Source organism: the organism of the source record quoted next, unplaced genomic scaffold (assembly GCF_019419815.1).
Source record: "Pyrus x bretschneideri cultivar Hongxiangsu unplaced genomic scaffold, Pyrus_bretschneideri_v1 Contig30, whole genome shotgun sequence".
NCBI classification, from domain to species: Eukaryota; Viridiplantae; Streptophyta; class Magnoliopsida; order Rosales; family Rosaceae; genus Pyrus; species Pyrus x bretschneideri.
Genome location: NW_025999613.1, coordinates 2,029,089 through 2,051,989, shown reverse-complemented (window position 1 = coordinate 2,051,989; position 22,901 = coordinate 2,029,089). Strand labels below are relative to the sequence as shown.

The 22,901-nt window shown below is 37.6% G+C and overlaps 1 protein-coding gene and 1 pseudogene across 1 annotated transcript; both read left to right on the top strand.

Annotated features, from left to right (window-relative positions):
- The first annotated feature begins 5,120 nt into the window (after positions 1-5,120).
- LOC103938488 lies at positions 5,121-7,790 on the top strand (annotated as a pseudogene).
- Positions 7,791-15,925: 8,135 nt separating this feature from the next.
- LOC103938489 (xyloglucan-specific galacturonosyltransferase 1-like) lies at positions 15,926-18,256 on the top strand. The gene has a single exon (XM_009348489.3). It carries the CDS (start codon positions 15,926-15,928, stop codon positions 17,663-17,665), a length of 1,740 nt encoding a protein of 579 aa, XP_009346764.3. The 3' UTR covers positions 17,666-18,256.
- Positions 18,257-22,901: the final 4,645 nt, after the last annotated feature.

The following is a 22,901-nucleotide window of genomic DNA, read 5'->3' as shown; positions in this document are numbered from 1 at the left end:
CGATGTTCTGCAACGAAAGGCACCAAAAGTTATGTACTGGGTCAACAAACATATGTACGACGGGCCATACTACCTAGCAGACGAAATTTACCCAAGGTGGTCATCATTTGTCAAAACAGTGCCACATCCGCGAAATGCAAAGGAAAAACACTTTGCAAGCTATCAAGACGGGTGTAGAAAGGATGTGGAGCGTTGTTTTGGTATCCTTTAAGCTCGATGGGCGATTGTCAGGGGTGTTGCCAGAATGTTTGATGTAGAGTCTCTTCGATCCATCATGATAACATGCATCATTCTTCACAACATGATTGTGGAAGATGAGTACGATTATGATGCCATTGATGAATATGAGCCATACACGATGAACAATTCCAGAACACAAATATATTGTGCTCATGACACCAACGAAGAACCCGTGCAACACGAGCCATTAGAAAGGGATGGACGTTACAATGAAGGGGTCATTCAACGATATACTGCACTTCAAAGGCCATATATGCACAATGCCATGCAATTGACTTGATAAACCATCAGTGGAAATTGAAACAAGCTCAAGATACTTAAGTTCATTTAGTGTGTTTATTTTTATTTGGTGTGTTTATTTAATTTTATTTGGTGTGTTTTTTATTATTTGGTATGTTTATGTAATTTTATTTGGTGTGTTTTTTAATTTTATTTGGTGTGCTTTTTTTAGTTCATTTAGTGAGTTTTTTATTATTTGGTATTTTTATGTAATTTTATTTGGTGTGTTTTATGTCATTTGAATAAAGATTCTCTTAGTATAAATAAATTACCAAATTAAATAAATTTACTCTCACTTTAAATAAAGTACTAAATTCAATAAATTGGAAACAACATAAAGTACTCTATTCAATAAACAATAAATTACAACCCGAAGTGATTGGAAAATTATGGGCTCCAATTACAAAAAGTACTCTATTCATCATCACTTAACCAATTTGTGGTGCTAGGATAATCTTCTCTTGTCGTGCTAGGACCATCTCCTTTAGCTCTCACTTCTCTTGCACACCTCATTCACACCACATCCACTTTTTCCGACTTCCAAAAATATTTAGAATTTGGAGACTTCCCTTCTAAAGGCGTGTTCATAATGTCACGATCTCATTGAGCCATTCTTTCTTCTCTAACTTGTTCCTTTTCTTGCCATAATGTCACAATCTCGTTGAGCCATTCTTTCTTCTCTAACTTGTTCATTTTCTTGCCTAAGTAGCTCTCTTTCTCTCTCATTAGCTTCAAATTCTCTCTCAATAGCTGCAGCTTTTGCCTCTTCTCTAGCCTTATCAACCTCAAATTTAACCATTTCTCGCGCCAAACTCAATTCACCTTGGCGAGCAAGTTCTTCCATATACTTTGCATAATCATTCTTGGAAGCACTACCTTTTCTCTTTGAAGCCTTCTTACCTTGAGGCCTAATTGGATAACGAGTCAACCCGTGACGCTTGTTTAGGGGTGGGCGTTTCAGGCACTTCTTCTCCGTCATCTTCATGAACATGTGAGGAATGATTGGACGTAGAGTGTAAAGGGGTGTTGTTCATGAAAACTTTGGGACCAACAGGCACAACTTTGAATTTAAGACAATCTTTGACAATATTCCAACATTCCCACTTGTTGAATGATTTGTTTTTACTTTTGGTTTTGGCATTATACCAAGCTTGTGCTTGAAGTTCCTACACAATGCAGGAGAAGAAATAGATCAGTCAATGAAACTAGGTAACAAATAAATAATACAAAGAAATAATTATAATGAAAGTAGGTAACAAATAAATAATATAAACAAATAATTATAATCAAAGTAGCTAACAAATAAATAATATGAACAAATAATTATAATCAAAGTAGCTAACAAATAAATAATACAAACAAATAATTATAATATAAATTTGGGTATAGCATAAACAAATAAATAATATATTGTTACCCGATCCGCTAAATTTTCCCTACTTCGAAGATTACCACTAGCTTGTGCCAAGGCGTTTCTCCACGTAGTAAACGATTGGTTAAGTAATTTCCAATGACTAGACATCGATTCTTTGGTTCTTTTCCCATAATTTTTCTCAAGAAAATTGGTATGAATAAGACTCCACATTTCTCGCAATTGCATCTCATTACCCGTAATTGGATCATGAGTAACTTCAACCCAGCTAGTACACAACACAACATCTTCAATAAGCGTCCAATTCGTACCTGCATCAGTAGTCATTTTGTTGGAAAAAAAATTGGATTGAAACTTTGAGAGAAAGATAGGAATGTGGTTGAAAGTAGTTGAGAAAAAATTTGAATTCCAACACTCCAGATTGTGCCACGTGGCACAATAGTAAGATTTCTGATTTTTAAACTGTTTTTTTTTTAATTTATAAAGGTGAATAACGTGAACCATTGATCTTAGATCTAATGGTTGAAATTAAATAAGGTTTTTAAATTATTATTACCGTTGGAAATCCAACGGTCCACAAATTGTTGCCGTTGAAATCCAACGGTAACATTGTCTCAGTGCGTCGCGGGCCCCGATTACTGAAATCATGTTGGCCGATGCGCGCATACGCGTGCTTGAGGTCCACTCGCCTAATAGAAAAAAATAAAAAAGGGGCTGATGTCTGGGCGACGTCAATCGTGCGTCACGATGCCTTCGGGCTCCTTCACCAACACACGCTAGGCTTGCTAGCTCAGGCTCTCTACCACTGATCGCGGGCCTGTCCCTCTGGCTCCAGCACATGCTGGAGCTGCTCTTAGAAACGAATGAGAAACACCAAACTGAGAAGATGAAGAAAGTAATACGGACAAAAGGAGTTGCGAATTGGAAGAGAAAGACAAGTAACAACACCCGCATTTTTTTCTCTTACTCGCCACTCTATAGAAACACACAATATTTATATTTTTTTGGGTAAGGTACAAAAAACTACCTCAACTATTGGTGTCACGACACTTTCATACCTCATCTTTTTAAAATGACAATGTCAAACCTCATCTTACGAATTTGTGTCAATGTCATACCTCTGTCAGTTCTTCTATTAATTTTTCTGTTAAGTGCCGACGTGGTTAGATACGGGGACCACTCATTAATCTAACTGGATTAAAATATAATTAAATATATATTTTAATAATTAAAAATTAAAAAATTAAAAAAAATTATATTAAATCTCTCTCTCCTCTCTCTCTCTCCCCCTATCTCTCTAGCCTCTCTCTATTCTCTCCATCCCCAAAACCCCTTCCCACCCGACCCCCTCCCCATCCCCTTCCCACCCGTCCCCTCCAACCTTCCTCCACCACCCTCTCTCTCTTGCCTCTCTCTTCTCTCTCTATCTGTGGACACCCACCTGCATCCCTCAAACCCTTCCCACCCGTCCCCCCCTCACCCTTTCTCCCCTCGCTTCCCGTCTTCCCCAAACTCAAAACCAGAACCACCCAACCCAGATCCCACCTCGCTCCAAACTCAAAACTAGAACCACCCAACCCAGATCCTACCCCGCTCCCGTCTTCTCCGTCTTCCCCGAATAGTTTGGACCACACCCAGATCCAACAATCCGTCAACCCAGTCTACAACGTCCCATCGTTCGACACTGCCAACGCATTCATAGCATCCTCATGCACCTTGATCGACTCGACGCAGCGGAGATCCGAGTCCCGCCAAATCTTCAGGCTCGACGCAGCGGAGATCCAGAGGCATTTCTCATGGGCCGATATGGCGTAGAAGAGGTTGTGGTTGACGACGAGACAGGTGATTGAGAGGGCGGGGCAGTAGGGCAGGAAAGTGGCGAAGTAGAGGTGGGAGACGGAGAGGTCGAACGGCTCTAGATAGGAGACTTTTTGGAGGGAGAGGTTGCGCATAGAAGATGGGAGAGGGGGGAAGAAAGGGTGAGGGGGAGGAAGGTTGGGGGGATGCGTGGGAAGGGTGGGAAGGTTTAGGGGATGCAGGTGGGTGTCCAAAGAGAAAGGAGAGAGAGGGTGGATCTACAATTTTATATTAAAAAAAATATTTTTAATTTTTTAATTTTTAATTATTAAAAAATATATTTAATTATATTTGAATCCAGTTAGATTAGTGAGTGGCTCCAATATCTAGCCACGTCAGCACTTAACAGAAAAATTAACAGAAAAACTGATGGAGGTATGACATTGGCACAAATTCGTAAGATAAGATATGACATTGTCATTTTAAAAAGATGAGGTATGAAAGTGTCATGATACCAATAGTTGAGGTAGTTTTTTGTACTTTATCCTATTTTTTTATATCACTCCCTCCTAACTAAAGCAAATCCCACGTTATTTTCATCTCTCTCTCTATCTTTCTAAATCTCTCAAACCTTGCCGCATTGTCATCCTGTTCCTCTCTCAGAACTTTGGAAAGAAAATGGCCAAAATCTGAACGCAGCTGTATTTAGCTCCAAAGGAGGTACGTAATCAAGGTACAAACTCTGAAAGTTTCCACACTCTTTAATATTATATGTTGGTATTAAAAAGTTTATAGCTTTGTTAAATTCTACTTTTGCTTCTCTGCTTGTATTTTTTTTAAGTATTTTTATTTTGGTTTGTCAAAGTGCGTGTGTGTTGAGAAATTAAGTCAGAAAGTTTTACCTGCATTTTCAGTTTTAGGCCCCTTAATTCTATATTTTACTGTTCTGCTTCGGTGTGTAAGAAAACTGAGGACTTTACAACTCTCTAAGAAATATTATGGGTTTTCTCAGTGGATTCTGTTTGGTTCCTGAGAAAGGGAAGGAAAATAGTTGAACCATATACCTCACGTCTTGCAAATATTTAATTATCTGGACTTATATTATAATGTTACATTTCCAGCATTTTCTTGATAACTTTTTATACTCTCTTGACATTTTTTAAGGACATATTTGTCGATTTGTCTCCTGAACTTGTATAGAGCTGTTAATTTCCCTCATGAACTTAATTTAATTTTAGCCTATTCTCCCTGTTTGGTTCCTGACACTGTATAAGGGAATATTTGTTAGGTTTGTTCATGGTTTGTTTAATTTTGGCTAATTACAAAAGTTTAAGGGAGAAATCGGCTAAAATTAAAATTTAAGAGGAAATTGACACCTATATACAAGTTCATAGACAAACCAACAAATACCTTTTTTTTAAGTGGTCGATATTCAGCGAAAAGCTTGGGTGTATTAAGCGAGCTTTTTGGATCTCATTAGGGTTGCTTTATTTTTTGTTCTGAGTTTGTTTATTTAATTTGGGTTTAAAATCCTACTGCACATGCTGTTATAAAAAGTTGCTGACTTTGTTTGCTTTCCCAATCCAATCCATATGACTTGTTTAATTTAAGTCCCCCTTTTTGTTGCAAGTTAGCAAATTTAAATAGCCAACAAATAGTTTTGGGATTTGATTAAATCGTTTTAGCTTAATCTTTCTGGCAGTAATTAAAATTTTTAGTCCAGTAAAACATGCAGAAGTTAAAACAAGATGTTCTACACTCTGTCAGTTGTATTTTTGCTTAATTTTTTGCCACTGATTCTACCTTTGTACAAGTTGAGCACTTTAGTTCCGAAATCTTGATTATTTGCATCTCGGTTTCTTAAATTTATTCGTGCAGTGCTTGCAATTACACATCTATATCAGTGTCTAAACTTATATTGTTCTCTGTAGGTACCTGTAGTTATTTTCGATTTTGTTCTCTTACTGTGATGAACAATCTTAAGCTCGGGGTAGATATGGTTAGCGCGCACAATCTTTTGCCTAAAGACAGGGAAGGTTCATCCAATGCCTTTGTCGAGCTTTACTTTGACGGTCAGAGGTTCCGCACCACTATCAAAGAAAAGGATCTAAACCCCGTTTGGAATGAGAGCTTCTATTTCAACATTTCTGATTTTTGAACCTGCATTATCTTACACTGGAGGTCTATGTCAACAATAATGTCAAAGCTACCTACTCCAGGTCCTTCCTTGGAAAGATTAGCCTCACCGGGAACTCGTTTGTCCCCTATTCCGATGATGTTGTCTTGCATTACCCCTTGGAAAAGCGCGGCGTCTTTTCACATGTAAGAGGAGAGCTTGGCCTCAAGGTGTATGTTACTGATGATCCGTCAATCAGGTCTTATGCTGCAGTCCCTAGTGCCCAATACCTCGCAAATGCATATCCAAGCACAACTCATGGACACACCGAAGCAATTTCAAATCCTGTCATGAACGCTTTGTGAAATGAGAGAGCTGGAACAAGACACATCTGTCATCGTCTTCCTCATTCAAGTCATGACTAACAACAACAGAATCATGCTTCTTCTACACCGGATGAGCATTATGTGCCCAAGTATGAAGCTAATAAAATGAAACAGGTAACAACCGCAGCCTACAATGCTGGTTCGCATGCACTCTGCTGCATCATCACAACCGGTTGATTCTGCACTAAAAGAGACTAGTCCTTACCTTGGAGGTGGAAGAGTTGTTTGTGGCCACGTTATTCACGGAGACAAGACTACAAACACCTATTACCTCGTGGAACGCATGTATTTTCTATATGTAAGGGTTGTCAAGGCTCGCGAGCTTCCTGCTATGGATGTCACAAGGAGTCTTGATCTGTTTGTTGAAGTTAAAATTGGAAACTACAAAGGGATTACAAAGCACTTTGAGAAGCAGCAAAATCCTGTATGAAATCAGTTTTTTGCCTTCTCAAAAGATCGAATGCAAGCATCTGTATTAGAAGTTGTGATTAAGGAAAACAATTTAATTAAAGATGATTTGGTGGGGCTTGTAAGATTCGACATCAATGAGGTGCCGATGAGAGTCCCACCAGATGGTCCTCTAGCTCCAGAATGGTACCTACTAGAAAGGAGAAAAGATTAAGAATGAGCTGATGCTCGCAGTCTGAATTGGAATGCAAGCAGATGAGGCCTTTTCTGATGCATGGCATTTCTGATGCAGCTACTCCTGTTGATAGCACACCAGTTGCCTCCACATCAATACGTTCGAAGGTCTATGATGCACTGAGGTTGTGGTATGTGCATGATAATTTGATCGAGGCACAAGACCTTTTTGTAGCAGAGAATAATCGTTTCCCGAAGTCATATGTCAAGGTATAGCTTGGAAACCAGGTTTTGAAAACAAAGACACTTCAGGCTCGAAATCTAAACCCTTTTTGGAATAAAGATCTTTTATTTGTCGCTTTTGAACTCTTTGAAGATCATCTTATCATTTTGGTTGAGGATCATGTGAACCCTGGAAGAGATGAAATTATTCGGAGAGTCATATTACCACTAAATGCTGTAGATAGGCATGCTGATGATCGTATGACCCATTCCCGATGGTTTAATCTAGAAAAGCCAATTGCTGTCGATATAGATCAGTTGAAAAGGGACAAGCTCTCAAGTCGCCTTCTTCTTCGAGTTTGTCTTGATTGAGGTTATCATGTTCTTGATGAGTCAACTCATTACTGCAGTGATTCAAGCCCTACTGCAAAGCAGCTTTAGAGGCCATCAATTAGGGTACTAGAGCTCGGAATCTTGAATGCATCGGGGCTTCATCCAATGAAAATGCGCAATGAAAATGGCACATCAGATTCATACTATGTGGCAAAGTATGGTCATAAATGGGTCCGGACAAGAACCCTCGTTAATAACCTAAGTCCAAAATTCAAAGCATTCTCTTCTTGGCACCAAAGCCAGGTTCGAAAAAAAAAAAAAAAAAACCCTAGCTGGATAGCACTGCCGCGACTCAGCCGTGTTTGGTTCGCCTTCCTTGATTAGTGAGCGATTATAGTCGTTACTATCCCTCGATCAGTGAGCGACTGTTGTCATTGCTACCCCCTCTGAATTCGAAACGAACAGCGAGTGACGCTATCATTGTTGACCTGAATCTACCCAATTGATTCACTCCGTTGTGTGACGAACCAGACTTGCTGCCCCGTATCACTGCAGCCCAACCTAATTTCACATTAGACCACGACCCCACCGCAACTGCTGTCCCATTATGCCCAGGATCTCTGAACTCAGTCCGAATTTGTCGTTCATACACCAGATTCAACTTACCCAACTGCAACCCTGAGATTTGATCTGTACCTGCCTCAAATCATAGTCTGACTAACTTCTGTCAACCCCAAAGAACCCACCATCACCGCTGCTACAACTCGTTTTGAAAACTGCTGCTATTGTCATTGATGTCTTCTCTGTGTGAAGGCTTGAATCACCCACACCACTGCTGCTGTTTAAAGAAATGAAGAAGATAAACAGAGGGAAAAAAAAAACAAAAAGGAAAGGAAAAAAGGAAAAGAAAAGGGGAATCAAAAGTCCACAGGAGAGAAAAGAATTGGTTAATTACTAGGCTTTTTTTTTTTCCTTTGTCGGCCATCCAGATTGCAGCTGAGCTTGGTTGTGGTTTTTTTGGGCTTGGGCTTTATTAATCAGTTACTCACGTTGCACCCGGACTAATGGTAGGCTGAACTTATAGGGACCAATCGTGACCAGTTCAAGTCGCGTGCATTGGTTGTTGAAGCTAAGGTAGATTCTGACCATACAGGTAATGATGGTAAGGCTTTAAAAGTTTCTGCATAGTACATGGACAATTGATTCTGGTGCTACTGAATATATGACTTGTGATTTTAGATAGGTACAAACCTTAAAACCATCAACCAATACTATAGTTAATGTTGCCAATGGTAATGTTGTCCTTATTATTGGGGAAGGTGATGTGTCCCTCTCTGATACCCTGAATCTTGACTCCGTACTTGTTGTTCATTCCTTAACTATAATTTATTATATGTTGCTCAAATAACTTCCGTCCTACATTGCCTTGTTATTTTTTGGCATTTCTTTTGTGTTTTTAAGGATATTCGGACTTGCAAGACGATTGGTTATGGTATTAGGAAGGGAAAACTCTACTACTTAGAGCTAACATTGAACAGTTTTCGAATTTGACTCAAGCTATGGAAAGATCACATGAGGAGAGGGATAAAGTTTCGGAGGTTTGGTTGTGGCATCATCAACTTGGACATGATTCTTTCGACTATTTACGAAGGTTGTTTCCTAGCCTATTTGTTAAGCATGATGTTTTTTAGCTTTAAATGTGGGGTTTGTGAAATGGCTACAAGTCATCGTACTTCATTTCTGTCAAGTATGAATAAAAGTTCTATTCCATTTATGATAATTCATTTTGATGTTTGGGAGCCATCTAAAACTGCTACGTTTGGTGGTGCTCATTGGTTCGTTACTTTTATTGATGATTGCACACATATGACTTAGGTCTATTTGATGAAGTCCAAAAGTGAAGTTCCTTCTTTGTTTCAGCAGTTTTATAAAATGGTACAAGTACAATATAAGTCACACACACAGGTTCTCAGGAGTGATAATGGCGGTAATATGTTAACTTTGACCTTCGTGCCTTTCTTGATCATCATGGCATTGTTCATCAAACCACATGCCCATATACTCCACAATAAAATAGGGTTGCAGAACGCAAGAACCATCAACTTTTGGAAGTTGTTCGTGCTTTTTTGCTCGAGGCTCGTCTCCCATTATCCTATTGGCCTCAGCTGCGTATCTCATTAATCATGTTCCATCCCAATTCGTTGATTTTCAAACACCACTTCAGGCTCTCTCTTCGCACGTTAATGCTCATGCGGTCCCCAATCTTCCACCTTATGTGTTTGGTTGTGTGACCTTTCATTCATCTCCATAAACAGCAGAGGAGTAAGCTTGAACCTCAGGCCTTACGGTGTATGTTTGTGGGGTATGCCTCAAATCAAAAGGATATCCTTGTTATCACCCTCCAGCGAAAAAGTTGTTTGTCACTATGGATGTTGCATTTCATGAGAATAATATGTACTTTGCTAATCCTGAATCTTCACTTCACGGGGAAAATCAAATAGAAGTTCAAACTCTTTATTATCCTATTCCAGAGACAGATAGTGTGAATGTTTTAGATTTAAGTGGTGATGTCTTGGAAATAAGTGGTGATCATTCACAAGAAAATAATAATGCGAATGAATTAGAAGTAAGCGGTAATGTCTTGGAGACAAGTGGTGATCATTCACATGGAAATAATGTTGAAAACTTTCAAAGTAATGAGTTGACTGCACCAGATAACTCACAGCATTCCTCTCCACCTGACAGCTCATTACCAGTTTCCTCACCAGCAGACAACCATGTGCCACCAACTACCTCACAATCGATCTCGTTGCCCTTGAGCCCTAATAACCATAACCAATCACCTCCGATCCCGGATGCACCACTGCCACATCACCTCCCTTACCGTGTAAACCGAGGTATTCCTAAACCTACTTATGAAGCTAACCCTAAATGCAAAACTAGATATCCAATGAATAAGCTCAACCCTGAATCCAAAGTGTTATACCCATTAACTAATTATGTGTCTACCAGTCACCTGTCAGAATTAAATAAGTCATTTGTGTATCAATTATTTACTGTATCTATTCTGAATAGTGTGCATGAGGTTTTAGCTAATCCACGTTGGCAAGCAGTAATGAATGAAGAGTTGAAGTCTTTAAAGAAAAATGCTACATGGGATATCACAGACTTGACAGTTGATGAGAAACCTGTGGGATGTAAATGGGTATATACTGTGAAGTATAAAGTTGATGAGACAGTGGATCGCTTCAAGGCATGATTGGTAGCAAAAGGATACACTCAAAAATATGGAATTGACTATATAGATACATTTGCTCATATGCCAAGATCAACACAGTTCGTGTTTTGTTGTCCTTGGCTGTAAATCTTGATTAGCCTTTACAATAGTTCGATGTGAAGAATGTCTTCTTGCATGGAGATTTGACAGAAGAGATTTATATAGACCTTCCACCTAGATGTAATGCTCCAGATAAATACAAAAGAAAAGTGTGCAAGTTGAAGAAATCCTTGTATGGCTTGAAGCAGTCCCCTCGAGCATGGTTTGGAAGATTCACAATATCTATGAAAGCATTTGGTTACAGACAAAGTAACTTTGATCATACTTTGTTCCAGAAAAGACAGAATGGGAAGCTTACTACACTTATTGTGTATGTAGACGATATGTTGGTAATAGGTAATGATCCAAAAGAACTTGTGGCCTTGCAAAGATACCTATCTACAGAATTTGAAATGAAGGACCTTGGATCCTTGAAATATTTTTTAGGAATTGAGGTATCAAGAAGCAGTTCTGGAATTTTCTTATCTAAGATGAAATATATTTTTGATTTGTTGCATGAAACTGGCATGTCAGCTTGTCATCCAGTAGCTACACCATTAGAAGAAGGATTGAAGCTTAGTGTTGATCCTAATCAAGTACCAGTTGACAAAGGAAGATACCAAAGGTTAGTAGGTCGTTTGATGTATTTGGCACACACAAGACTGGACCTTGCGTATGCCTTGAGCGTAGTGAGTCAATACATGCATGATCCTGGAGAACAACATATGAATGCCGTGATGAGAATAATGCGATATTTGAAGGGAAGTTCAGGCAAAGAAATTTTGTTTAAAAGGAATAATCACCTTAGTGTTGAAGGTTATATTGATGCAAACTGGGCAAGTTCGATTGACAATAGGCACTCAACATCAAGTTACTTTATATTTCTTAGGAGTAACTTGGTTACATGGAGAAGTAAGAAACAAAATGTGGTTGCCAATTCCAGTGCAGAAGTCAAATACAGAGGTATGGCTTTGGGGATTTGTGAAATTTTGTGGCTTAAGCTTCTGCTACGCGATTTGGGTATACAAAATGATAGCCCATGAAATTATTTTGTGATAATAAAATTGCATGTGATATTGCACATAATCTAGTACAACATGATAGAACAAAGCATGTTGAAGTTGACCGGTTCTTCATCAAAGAAAAATTGAAAGGAAAAATTATTGAAGTACCGGCAATAAGAACAGAAGATCAGTTAGCAGATATCCTCACAAAAGTTATTTCAAGTCACAAGTTTTCAAGTTTCTTACACAAGTTGGCCATGAGCGACATATATGCATCAACTTGAGGGGGGAGTGTTGACTTTTGTATTTTTGTGGGATCCCTAACTGATATGTAATCCCGTGTATTCTCATGTAATCACTTGTAATTAGTTCACTTTCCATTTTGTTAGGGTTGTACACCTTTAAATACATCTTATTGAGAAGAATATATCACAATTCAAAGCATTATCTCCTGAGGTATGATCGCGTAAGGAGCGTAGCTGGTAGAATTCAAACTGTTGTTGGTGATATAGCTACCCAAGGGGAACGGTTTCGAGCATTGTTAAGCTGGCACGATCCACGCGCTTCAAGCACTTTTTTGTCTCATTCTGCCTCATAGCTGCCTTGGTGACGCACGTTACACTGTTCCAGGTAGTGGCGGCATTGGCCGAGTTCTTTATGATGAAGCATCCGAGGTTTCGCCATAGGCTACCATCCGCACCCATCAACTTCTTCCACAGGTTGCCTTCAAGGACCGACAGTATGTTGTAAACTAAAGCTCAAATGTTCTTGCTGCTGGGATCATTTACTGACTTAATATTTGTTGACATTGTTGTTCTTCTTCCTGTTTCTTGCTTCCTTGGGCCGCTAGTGGGACGATGTAGGAACATGAACAAGTAAAATAATTTTTTCAAGAAAATTCTTGAATTCTCTATTATTTGTCTGCTAAAAACTCACGATAATATAATTTTTCAATCACATTGTAAATCACATCTTTGAAAGAACTGAATTCACCTTGATCGTTAGTTCTGCCTTTATAAAGTTTGTGTTCAATAAGTACAGTACATCTTCTTTATACCACATGCTAATATTATTTTTTATTACATTGTAAGTCACATCTCTGAACGAGTTGAGTTCACCATGGTTGTTAGTCTATTATGAAATTAGCAACTTAAATTTTAAGCTACTAATTACACGTTTTAAACTCGCAAGTGCACAATACTAGACACATAGTATAGAAAGAAACTACGAGATCATTTCCATGAGGATTGCACTAATATGTATCTAGATTATGATTCCTAAAACAATTTAAATTAATTCTTTTACAAAAGCTATCAATATGCACATAAAGGTTTAACAAAATAGTTTGAGTTGTCTTGAATTAAAAGTATAAAAACACAATATAAATAAAAGTAATTGGCAATAAGGGTTTTGAAAGATGTTTGAACGGCTAGGAATCTTTTTTGCCTAAGCAATCAATACACAAGTTAGATGTTTAACGTTTGTCAACCTAAAGGCATGGTATCTACTCTTTAAGTTGTTGATTTCCCAAAAACAAATTAGGTATGGGTGTCTATTCTTAACTCTTTTCGTTCTTGAAGTATTTAGCATGGTATCTATTAAGTTACACTTCGCGAAAGCATAATACAATGAAAATTGACAAACACGTGAATTCGTCTATTCCAGGTTATTCATGCTAGTTAATTCCAAGAACCATAACTAGTTCTCTTGTTACTTAGCATAGCCACAAGACTTAGTGATGAGCGGATTTTATATTATACATTTAACCCTATTCTTAGTATATTTTGGTTAATATTTTGGAAGAATTTTGATACTTTGAATTGTATTTCTAATTTAGGACTTTCGACTTCCTCTGGAGCAAAACATAATCAAATGGACGAATTTTGGAGTAATTCCAGTTGAAGGACGTTCGTAAGTCACTTGACTTGATCGTATCAAAATATCAGATTTTTCCACCAAGCGGTTATTTTCTGGAGATAAAATAAAGGAGTAATACGCGGTGCTGGAATAATGACGTTTTGGGATTGATTTGCATTTTTGGAGCCCAAGATGACCTCGGATGGGTTCGTAGCCTTTCGGAGATGTGTTCAAAACGTCCCGATCTTCAAAACAAGCTATTATGGGCCGGATTTGGAGGATTTCTGAGGCTAAAACGTGGCTAGATAGTCCCCTTGCAGTTTTTCCTAGTTTAATTAGGACTTTATTTTCTAAGTATTTTATTTTATTATTTACTTTCCTAGTTGGAATAAGAGACCTATGTTTTAGGGTTTGTGGATGGCTCAGTAATTATATTGCATGGCCGTTCTTAGTTTTAGGGGGCTTTCTTTTATGAACTTTTGGAGATAGAGAGTGAATGCTAGGGTTCTTGGAGATTTTCTACTTTAAGGTGTTTTCATTCCTTTTATTCTTAATAATATTTTCTATGATTTCAATTATGACTATGCGTAACTAATTCCTTTTGCTAGGGTTAGACCATGAACCTTAGCATGAATATTTAATTTTAGTAATTTGCTTATGAATGGATGCATGCTTGCTTTGAATTATTAATCATCGCGATTAAAATTATCTATATATTTTAATGATTGATCACCATTAGGGTATTTAGACAAGTTATTTAATGCAATTTCTATTGGAACATCACCCTAAAATTGAGGAGGGCTTCTTGTGATTAGTAATTGTAAGTTCACTTAAGGCGAACAACACGCTCTTAAGGGTTGCATGGTTTTTCAAAGGGTTTTCGACTGCTTGAACATCACAAGGAAAATATGCATTAGGAAAACCTAACCTTCAAAGCATGAATGTGGAAATTCATAAGTAATTGATAGAATTGCATAGGATTGTAACAGTGACGGCTAAATCCTAGTCTTTCCCTAAATTGTTTTAATTAAAAAGCGTTTTTCTATTTGCTGCCTTTATTTTTTAACTTCTAGGTTTCTTTAAATTGTTAAATCAATATTTTCAAACTTAAAAATCTCAAATCTTTGATAAAAATCTGTTTTAATAGTTAATTAAGAGTTGATTTAATTATGAATTAGTCAAACAATCTTTGGGGACAACGACCTTGCATGAGCAATTATACTACAATTACCTTATATTCTTGCAAGTATTTTCAATGATTTTAACCCTACTTTTGCATGTGGTAAAAATCCTATCACTTGGTCATCCAAATTTACCTATACAACGAACTCAATCATAAAGTTATTCTATGGTGAGCAAGCATAAAAATAACTTGATAAGATTGAAATTAAAATAGAAATTAACCATTAAAGTATCAACCAATTGTCTTGTAACAAAATTGTATCAAAAACAAAAAAGAAAAGAAGAAACTCTTTGATGACGAATTGAACGGTGCTCTGGTCCTTCCTCTTTCTCCCTTATGCCGTGGTTGTTCCTTCTCTGTTTTGGTGGCTGCTGCTACCTTCCTTTATTTTTTTTTTCTAATCTGTTTTTGCACGCTGCCTTGCTGCTGCGCTGATCAGGGATAGAGCCCCCCTTTTCATTTGTCACAGCCCAAGGCTTGAATAGCCTATTTTACCTCCTTTAATCTGCCCCGTTGATACACATTTGTACAAAACTTTGTCATTCGGGCATAGCCCGACCTTCATGTACTAAAGCTGCCATAACTCCCTTTAGAAAAATGATATTCACGAATCATAAAATTCTACGGAAAATAGACATCCATAGATTTCCAAGAATATATGGCACATCTCTTTGTTCTTCTCGAGTCTGTACAGTTTAATTCACGAACTCGACTGATCTGCAGAGGCTGTGCTGATGACATGGAATTGCAAACCCTTTTTAGTCTCAATACTTTCTTTTTAGCTCTTTTTCCACTCTTTACTTGTTACAACCTACAAAACATAAATAAAATGTAAAAACCTATATAAAAGAGTAAAATAAAAATGTAAACAAGAAGAATTAATATGTATATAATAGCGAATTTACATCTTTATACGTTGACATCACAGTTTGTTTCCCTATGCATGCATGTAGATCTGTCATTAGGTCATCTCCTAAACTTTTCTTGCAATATAATCATTGAGATTTATAGTCAAATGCAAACCTTAATATTTTATTTAATTAGGAAAAACAATGACTGATACAAAGAATTAAGTATTAGATAACGAATCATTGCATTCCAACGTGCAATCAAATCAGAAGCTACTTCTCAAACGTGCTTCCATGATCAAAATTATTGAAAGAGCACAAGCCAACCTTTCCCTCGCAAGAACTTAAAACCAGAGGCAGGGCAATGTGCACACATCAAGCTTTCTAAAAATGGTCGGTGCTTCCATGGCGAAAAGAAAACCCAAAGTCCCCAAGCAACCACCCCCGAAAGAATTCTGTAGCTGTTTCATTTTTCTGTTCAAATTCATCTATCGAGCCCCGGCTGCAGTTTTCTTTCTCTTTCTTATCTACCTCTGGTCTTCCTCCACCACCATTATCTCCGGCAACGTTGTCCACGTTTGTGTTTCCTCTCGGAAGCTCAATGACCATTATTGCCTTTCTGCTGGTAAAACCCAACCCAAGTTTGAAATCCCAATTCCTGTCATCAATCATAGTTCCATTTACCTCCACACTCTTGACAAGAGTTCAAACATCCCTCTTCCCTTATCGCTTCCTTTGTACCACGGCAATGGTTCCACTAGTCCTTCTCAACCGACTGTCAACGGCGAGAAGGTGAGAGAGACCGCTGAAGTTATCGGAGCTGAGTCTGATCCGATAATTATGAGGAATGGCAAGAACAAAGACCGAGAGGAGGAAGTTGTGAACGCAAAGAAGGAAGTTGAAGAACAGATGCGACTGCACAGATCATGGAATTCGGATAAGAAGCAAGCCGGGTGCGAAGGGAGGGGAGTATATGTGTATAACTTGCCATCCAAGTTTAATTTTGACTTGATTGGTCGGTGCAGAGACATGGTTACATGGATGGACTTCTGCAAGTACTTAAAAAATGAAGCCATGGAAGAACCGATTCCAAAATTTGGAAATGGTTGGTACCAAACACACCAGCACTCATTGGAGCCAATTTTTCATCAAAGGGTTATGAAGCATGCTTGCAGGGTTTACAATGAGGATGAAGCCAAGCTTTTCTACATTCCATTTTATGGCGGTTTGGATATTCTAAGATGGCATTTCAAGAACGTCTCCAGCGACGTGAAAGACACGTTGAGTTTGGAGCTCATAACATGGCTTCGGAAGCAAAGGTCATGGACTAAGAATTCTGGCAAGGACCATGTCATTGTGTTGGGAAAAATTTCATGGGATTTTCGGAGAGAGGACCGCTCTTGGGGAACTAGATTCTTGGAGATTGATCAAATGAAAAACCCCGTCAAGCTTTTGATTGAGAGGCAGCCATGGCAGCCAAATGACATAGGAATTCCACACCCAACATACTTCCATCCAAGCTCAGACGATGACATCATGGCATGGCAATGGAAGATCATAAGCTCACACCGAAAACAGTTAGTGAGCTTTGCTGGTGCAGCAAGGCCTGGTCAAGCTGAGAGCATAAGGTCTATATTAATCAAACAGTGCAGTTCATCTTCCGAAAATGGAAACCAATGCCGGTTTGTTGACTGTAGTTTGGGCGGATGTGATCAGCCAGAGCTAGTCATTGAGCTCTTCATGGAGTCTGAGTTCTGCCTGCAGCCTCCAGGGGACAGCCCTACTAGAAAATCCTTATTTGACTCGTTGATTTCGGGCTGCATTCCCGTGCTTTTCGATCCCTTTACTGCTTATTACCAGTATCCGTGGCATTTGCCAGAGGATCATGGAAAGTATTCTGTGTTTGTGGACCAAGAGGAAGTGAGGGGGATGAAGGTGAATGTGGTTGATACGCTGAAGAAGATTTCAAAGGAGAAGAGAGATGATATGAGGAGGTTTATAGTGTATGAGTTGTTGCCGGGTTTGGTGTATGGGGATTCACATGCAAAATTTGAAATGTTTGAGGATGCATTTTCCATCACAATGACTAATCTCATGGAGAGGGTGACCAAATTGAAATCAAAAGTATAGTTTCAGGATACATATTTTATTTAATTTTTTGTCTGCTCTTTCTTTCTTTCTTTCTTTTTTTTTTTTTCCTTCTTTTTTTTTTTTTCTCACCTTTGAATTTGTAAACAATGCAATGTGGGGAGGGAAATGAAAATTTGAGGAGCACAAAAACAGTTCATATTGTTTTATTTAACTTTGTAATTATTGGCACATACATTTTTTTAATGAAAACGCATTTCATTAGAAGTAATTACAATAGGGTTTACTTTTAATAATTAATACTTACTTGTATATTGAGACAACACTTTTTAACTTTTTCAATAAGTGACAAAAGTTAATACATGTAAAAGATGACATCATTGACTTTTTTTTTTTCTCTGAAGTGTAAGTTAAAAAATTACCCCATCTAGTGGAAAAAGTCCTTTTCGCACTTCTATCTCTTCATATGTTGCTCCCTTCTCTCTCCTTCTCTCTTCAAAAAATATTGGTTTCATTTAATTATTCAATTTGATTATTCAAATGAATGAATGAACTTGTGAATCGACTGACCTCTACTCAGCTTACCATCCCATTCTCCAAGTCATAAACGGCAAGTGTTGCGGTTTTGATGTTTGTTTGTAGTAGAAATAAAGTTCCACTCTGGCCTGTAATTTTCATTGCCACAATTTTAGTTTGGAAGTTTACTACATGTTGAAATTTAAGTAAAAGGGGCTTGGATTCATCAAAGATTTTTTTTTTTATGGAATTAGGATTCAGGACGTAAGTGGAAGATGGAGTTTATGGAATTGTACGACATCTCCCACATTGCATTCACGGTACTATTTTAATTGGGCAAAAAATTCAAGGAAATAAGCCATTGTTCTTAAATTGCAGTAGTTAAATTACGACAATTGAAACTACGCGACCTAAAGTCAAATTTTACCAAACTACAGGGACTAAAACTATAATTTGGCCCTTTTCTTTTTCTCAGTGACATATTAAGATTATGGTTCATATTAAAGAGAATGACTTACATGGGACAGTTTACTGTCATTGTAGGATCTCGGACCAAAATATCATCTCATATATAAGTTTTTCTCCATATGACATGAAATTATTAAACCAAAACACTACATCGCGGTAAGCTTGGTCCATAGAAATTGTTCTCCATGTATCTTAGGTTTGATAGAGTCACAACAGGAAGAAATGAACCCTTTCCCTAACATTGTTCCCTCTCTAAATCATGTCAATATTATGTTGTTATAAACTAATTCTACTAAAAATATACAAACTGATACTACTAAAAAAGTATACAAAATTGATTCTGCATGTATTCGAAACTGATTCTGCAAAAAAAGGCTTGAAAACAGGGTTGAACTGATTATGCAAAAATGATCGAGGACAGGTTGAACTGATTCTACAAAAACGGTCATGGGCAGATTGAACTGATTCTGCAAAAATGATCGATGACTGATTGAACTGATTCTGCAAAAATGGTCGATGACGAGTTGAATTGATTCTAGTAATAAAGCATACAAACTAATTCTATTTATAGTTTCAAAATTGATTCTGCAGAAATAGTTAAGGATGGATCGAGCTTATGGCACATATTAATTTTGTTTTAAGTTGTGAGGGATGTGTTCTATTAAGGGCTTTAAAGCCTTAGGGGTATAGTTGGTATTTTATAAAAATTGTTTCCATGTTTTTGGACTGAGCTTTAGTTGTTTTTATGTTTTTGTCTCTCCTTAACATGTTTAAAAACTAGTGTGATTCCTTGATATATAGTGAAAGTTTTTGTCTCTATATATAAAGCTCATTTTCATTTAACAACTCAAAAGGGCCCAAATACAAGTAAGAAAAAGAAAGATATACCAATTCAAAGCCAAGTTTGAAGTCCAAAACACGTGAAGCTCTAACATCAAACCGTACACCGACACAAATGTCGTCGTTGCCACTATTGCTGTAAAAAAAAACACCGTCATCGTTGAAACAAGTCAGAAGAAACAGAAAAAGTGATTATATAAAAATGGGGACATAGTCACGCATATAATCAGTCGACAAGTGGATACAATACTATTTAAGATCCCCAATCCGTCAAGCAATGAATCTCCAGCACACCAAGGAATGTCTAAGATAGCTAAGGAAGAGAGGGCGCGAGGTGGAAAGATCTGTAGCAAAGGGAAGTTTTGACATACAAGAGATTGATTGAGCATGAGATTTGGGGCAAGATAAGAGTGCAAAATTAGATATGGTAGCAGGATGGTGAGTATGGGTGAGCTCAAGCCAGAGCTAGTTGGGGATGGAGGGTTCGTTCGAGTCTGTGACATCTTGTGCTGCCAAATTTATGGGCAGTCACCAGTGCAAGTATCAATTTTTCCGTTTACTTGGTATCCTGTCTCTGGTTCGAGAAGAGCTTTTGACATGTAGAACACAGGTTTCTGCTCCCTCAAGTCTTCTCGAATAAGAGCCGTGCTTACTGCGCAGTCTGATACTGACAGGTATAGGTACAAATATTTTCCATCTTCCAATTTTGATAGTAACGGGGGTTTGGATAGGTACTCTTTTGCCTTCGTAAAGGCATCTTCACACTTATCCGTCCAAAGCAGGCCTTTACTCTTTTCTGTCGCCGTGAAGAATGGTTTGCACTGATCAGTGGATCTTGAGGAGAACCTGTTGTGGGTCGAGTTTTTCGACAAAGGTGTCTCGACTGTGGGTCAAGTTTCAAAGTTCGAATCCTTGCAAGATTCGTCTGGAATCTTATCTTTCCATGATGGAAACGTTTCCTCGAAGATGAAAGATGACTTGCAGGTCGTCAGAGGAAGTTGCATTGCAACTCCAGCGCGAGCTGCATGCTAAGCGCTGGATTTTAGGTCAAGACCTAGCCTAAATTTTTCATGTTGCAAGGCCCATCACAACTCCTCTTTTTCCTATGTTTTTTTTTTTTTTTTTTTTTTTTTTTGTGGTTATCCACACATGTTCAATTTACATAATTTACATAGTATACCACCACATAGTTTCACGGTCTAGTGGTATTCCTCTTCATTTATAAGTAAGAGGTCTTAGGTCTGATTCTCGCCAAAGTTGAATTTGAACCACATTATTGCTAACCCATTGTGAGGCTTAGCCTACTCCCCTACCCCTTAGTGTAGATAATATCAGTTGTTAAAAAAAAAAAAAATTACATAATATACAATTTATGCTATGAATAAAAGAAAACACAACTTAAGCAGAATCTATAATTCGTAACGTGAAGCCGGGTTCATGCATTATGTAATGGTTCATGCAATCACGCTAAAAAAATATCGACAATCAAGACCCGTGTTTTAAAGGAACCTGGATTGCGATGATGTGAAGGAATTTTTAGGAGTTCTTCCTTCAATTTTGGATTTCCATTTTCAGAGTGATGTATCATGTTCAACACAAAAAAAATAATAAAATAAAAAATATCAATAAAAGCATATGAACTCAATAAAATAAAATAAAGTTTAATCATAATAATAATGATTGAAACGGAATGTCCCCTGATTAAAGATGGACAACTTCTCTTTAGTGCAATGTCAAAAGCGTAATGATAACATGTTGTGACCTATTTTAAGAATTTATGTGCGTTATTCTTCAGACCTTGTGCCTTTATTTATTGTAATAAGTAGGGGTGGATTTTTTTGCCAAATTGTCGTGCCAACCATGCCATACCGATTTTGTGACAATTGGTAATAGTATGGTATTGTACCGTACTGTACCGAAAATATAAATATAATATATAATTTATAGATTATATAATATATAATTATATTAACACATATTTATAATATTCCATTGCTTGATTTGTATAATGAGTTTAGGAGATTAAAAAATGATTGCTTGATTTGTATAATGAGTATAGGATGGGTTCTTTTACTACCACTAGGGCTTCTTTGGAAGATGTGGAACTAAATGTGGAGTACATAATTCAAGCTCAAGGGGGTGATGAGAACAAAATTGAAATGATGAAGGAGCTTATACAAGAAAGGAGGGAGCAACACCTTTTGGAGATATCCGATGAAGTTGATAAGTACTTCACCACTTCTTATATTAGCATTGTTGTTGGTGGCTTTGATCTCTTGAGTTTGTAGAAATTAAACAAAAAAGAGTTCCCAATTCTTACAGAAATAGCCAAGAATATCTTTACAATCCTCACTTCTACCGTTGCTAGTGAAAATGCATTTAGCCTAGGAAGGAAGGTTGTGAACCCTTTTAGGGCATCATTGACTCCTAAAATGATAGAGGAACTAAAGTGTACTAGTGATAGGCTTAACACAAGCTCAATCTTCTACAAGTTCAATGCCTCCTCCAAAAGCTTCGACATCTCAAACTTGAATAATTGTTCAATGGATTTTACTTTTTGAAGTTTAGTTCCAATTTTCATTTGGTTTGAAACTTTAGCTTCTATTTATTTTGGTTTGTAACTTCTATTTAGATTGTAAGCTTAATTTTCATCATGAATCTTGATGCTTCATTTGAATTATTGTGTGTGTGAATTCTAAATGATAATTAACAGATGAATTTAGGTCACAATGTATGAGATAAAGGTACAAAAAAATGTTTTGCCCTTCAATTGGGTTAAAAAAGAAAAATAGATTTTGTCCATAACAAAGTGGCAATTACCATTGTCATATCATGCTAACCGAACTATTTGGCAATACCAAACTTCGGTATACTGAAAGTTTGGTAAGATAATGGTAATAGATTTTGCTAAACCAAAAATTTGGTACGGTAATTGGTAGGAGAGTTTTGGTACGGTAACCATACCGAACCCATCCCTAACTATTGCTATAAATAAAAAACACCATCATCATTGAAACAAGTCAGAAGAAAAAGAACAAGTGAATATATAAAAATGGGGACATAGTCACGCACATAATCATTCGACAAGTGGATACAATACGATTTAAGATCCCAAATCCATCAAGCAATGAATCTGCAGCACGCCAAGGAATGTCTAAGATAGCTAAGGAAGAGAGGGCGCGAGGTGAAGAGATCTGTAGCAAAGGGAAGTTTTGACATACAAGAGAGTGATTGAGCATGAGATTTGGGGCAAGATAGGAGTGCAAAATTAGATATGATAGCAAGATGATGAGTATGGGTGAGCGCAAGCCAGAGCTAGTTGGGGATTGAGGGTTCGCCCGAGTCTTTGACATCTTATGCTGCCAAAGTGAAGAGGTTGTCCGAGTCTGTAACATCTTGTGCAGCCGAAGTGAACTCAACTTCCTCTAGTGCTTATGCTTTATTGAAGTCTTGG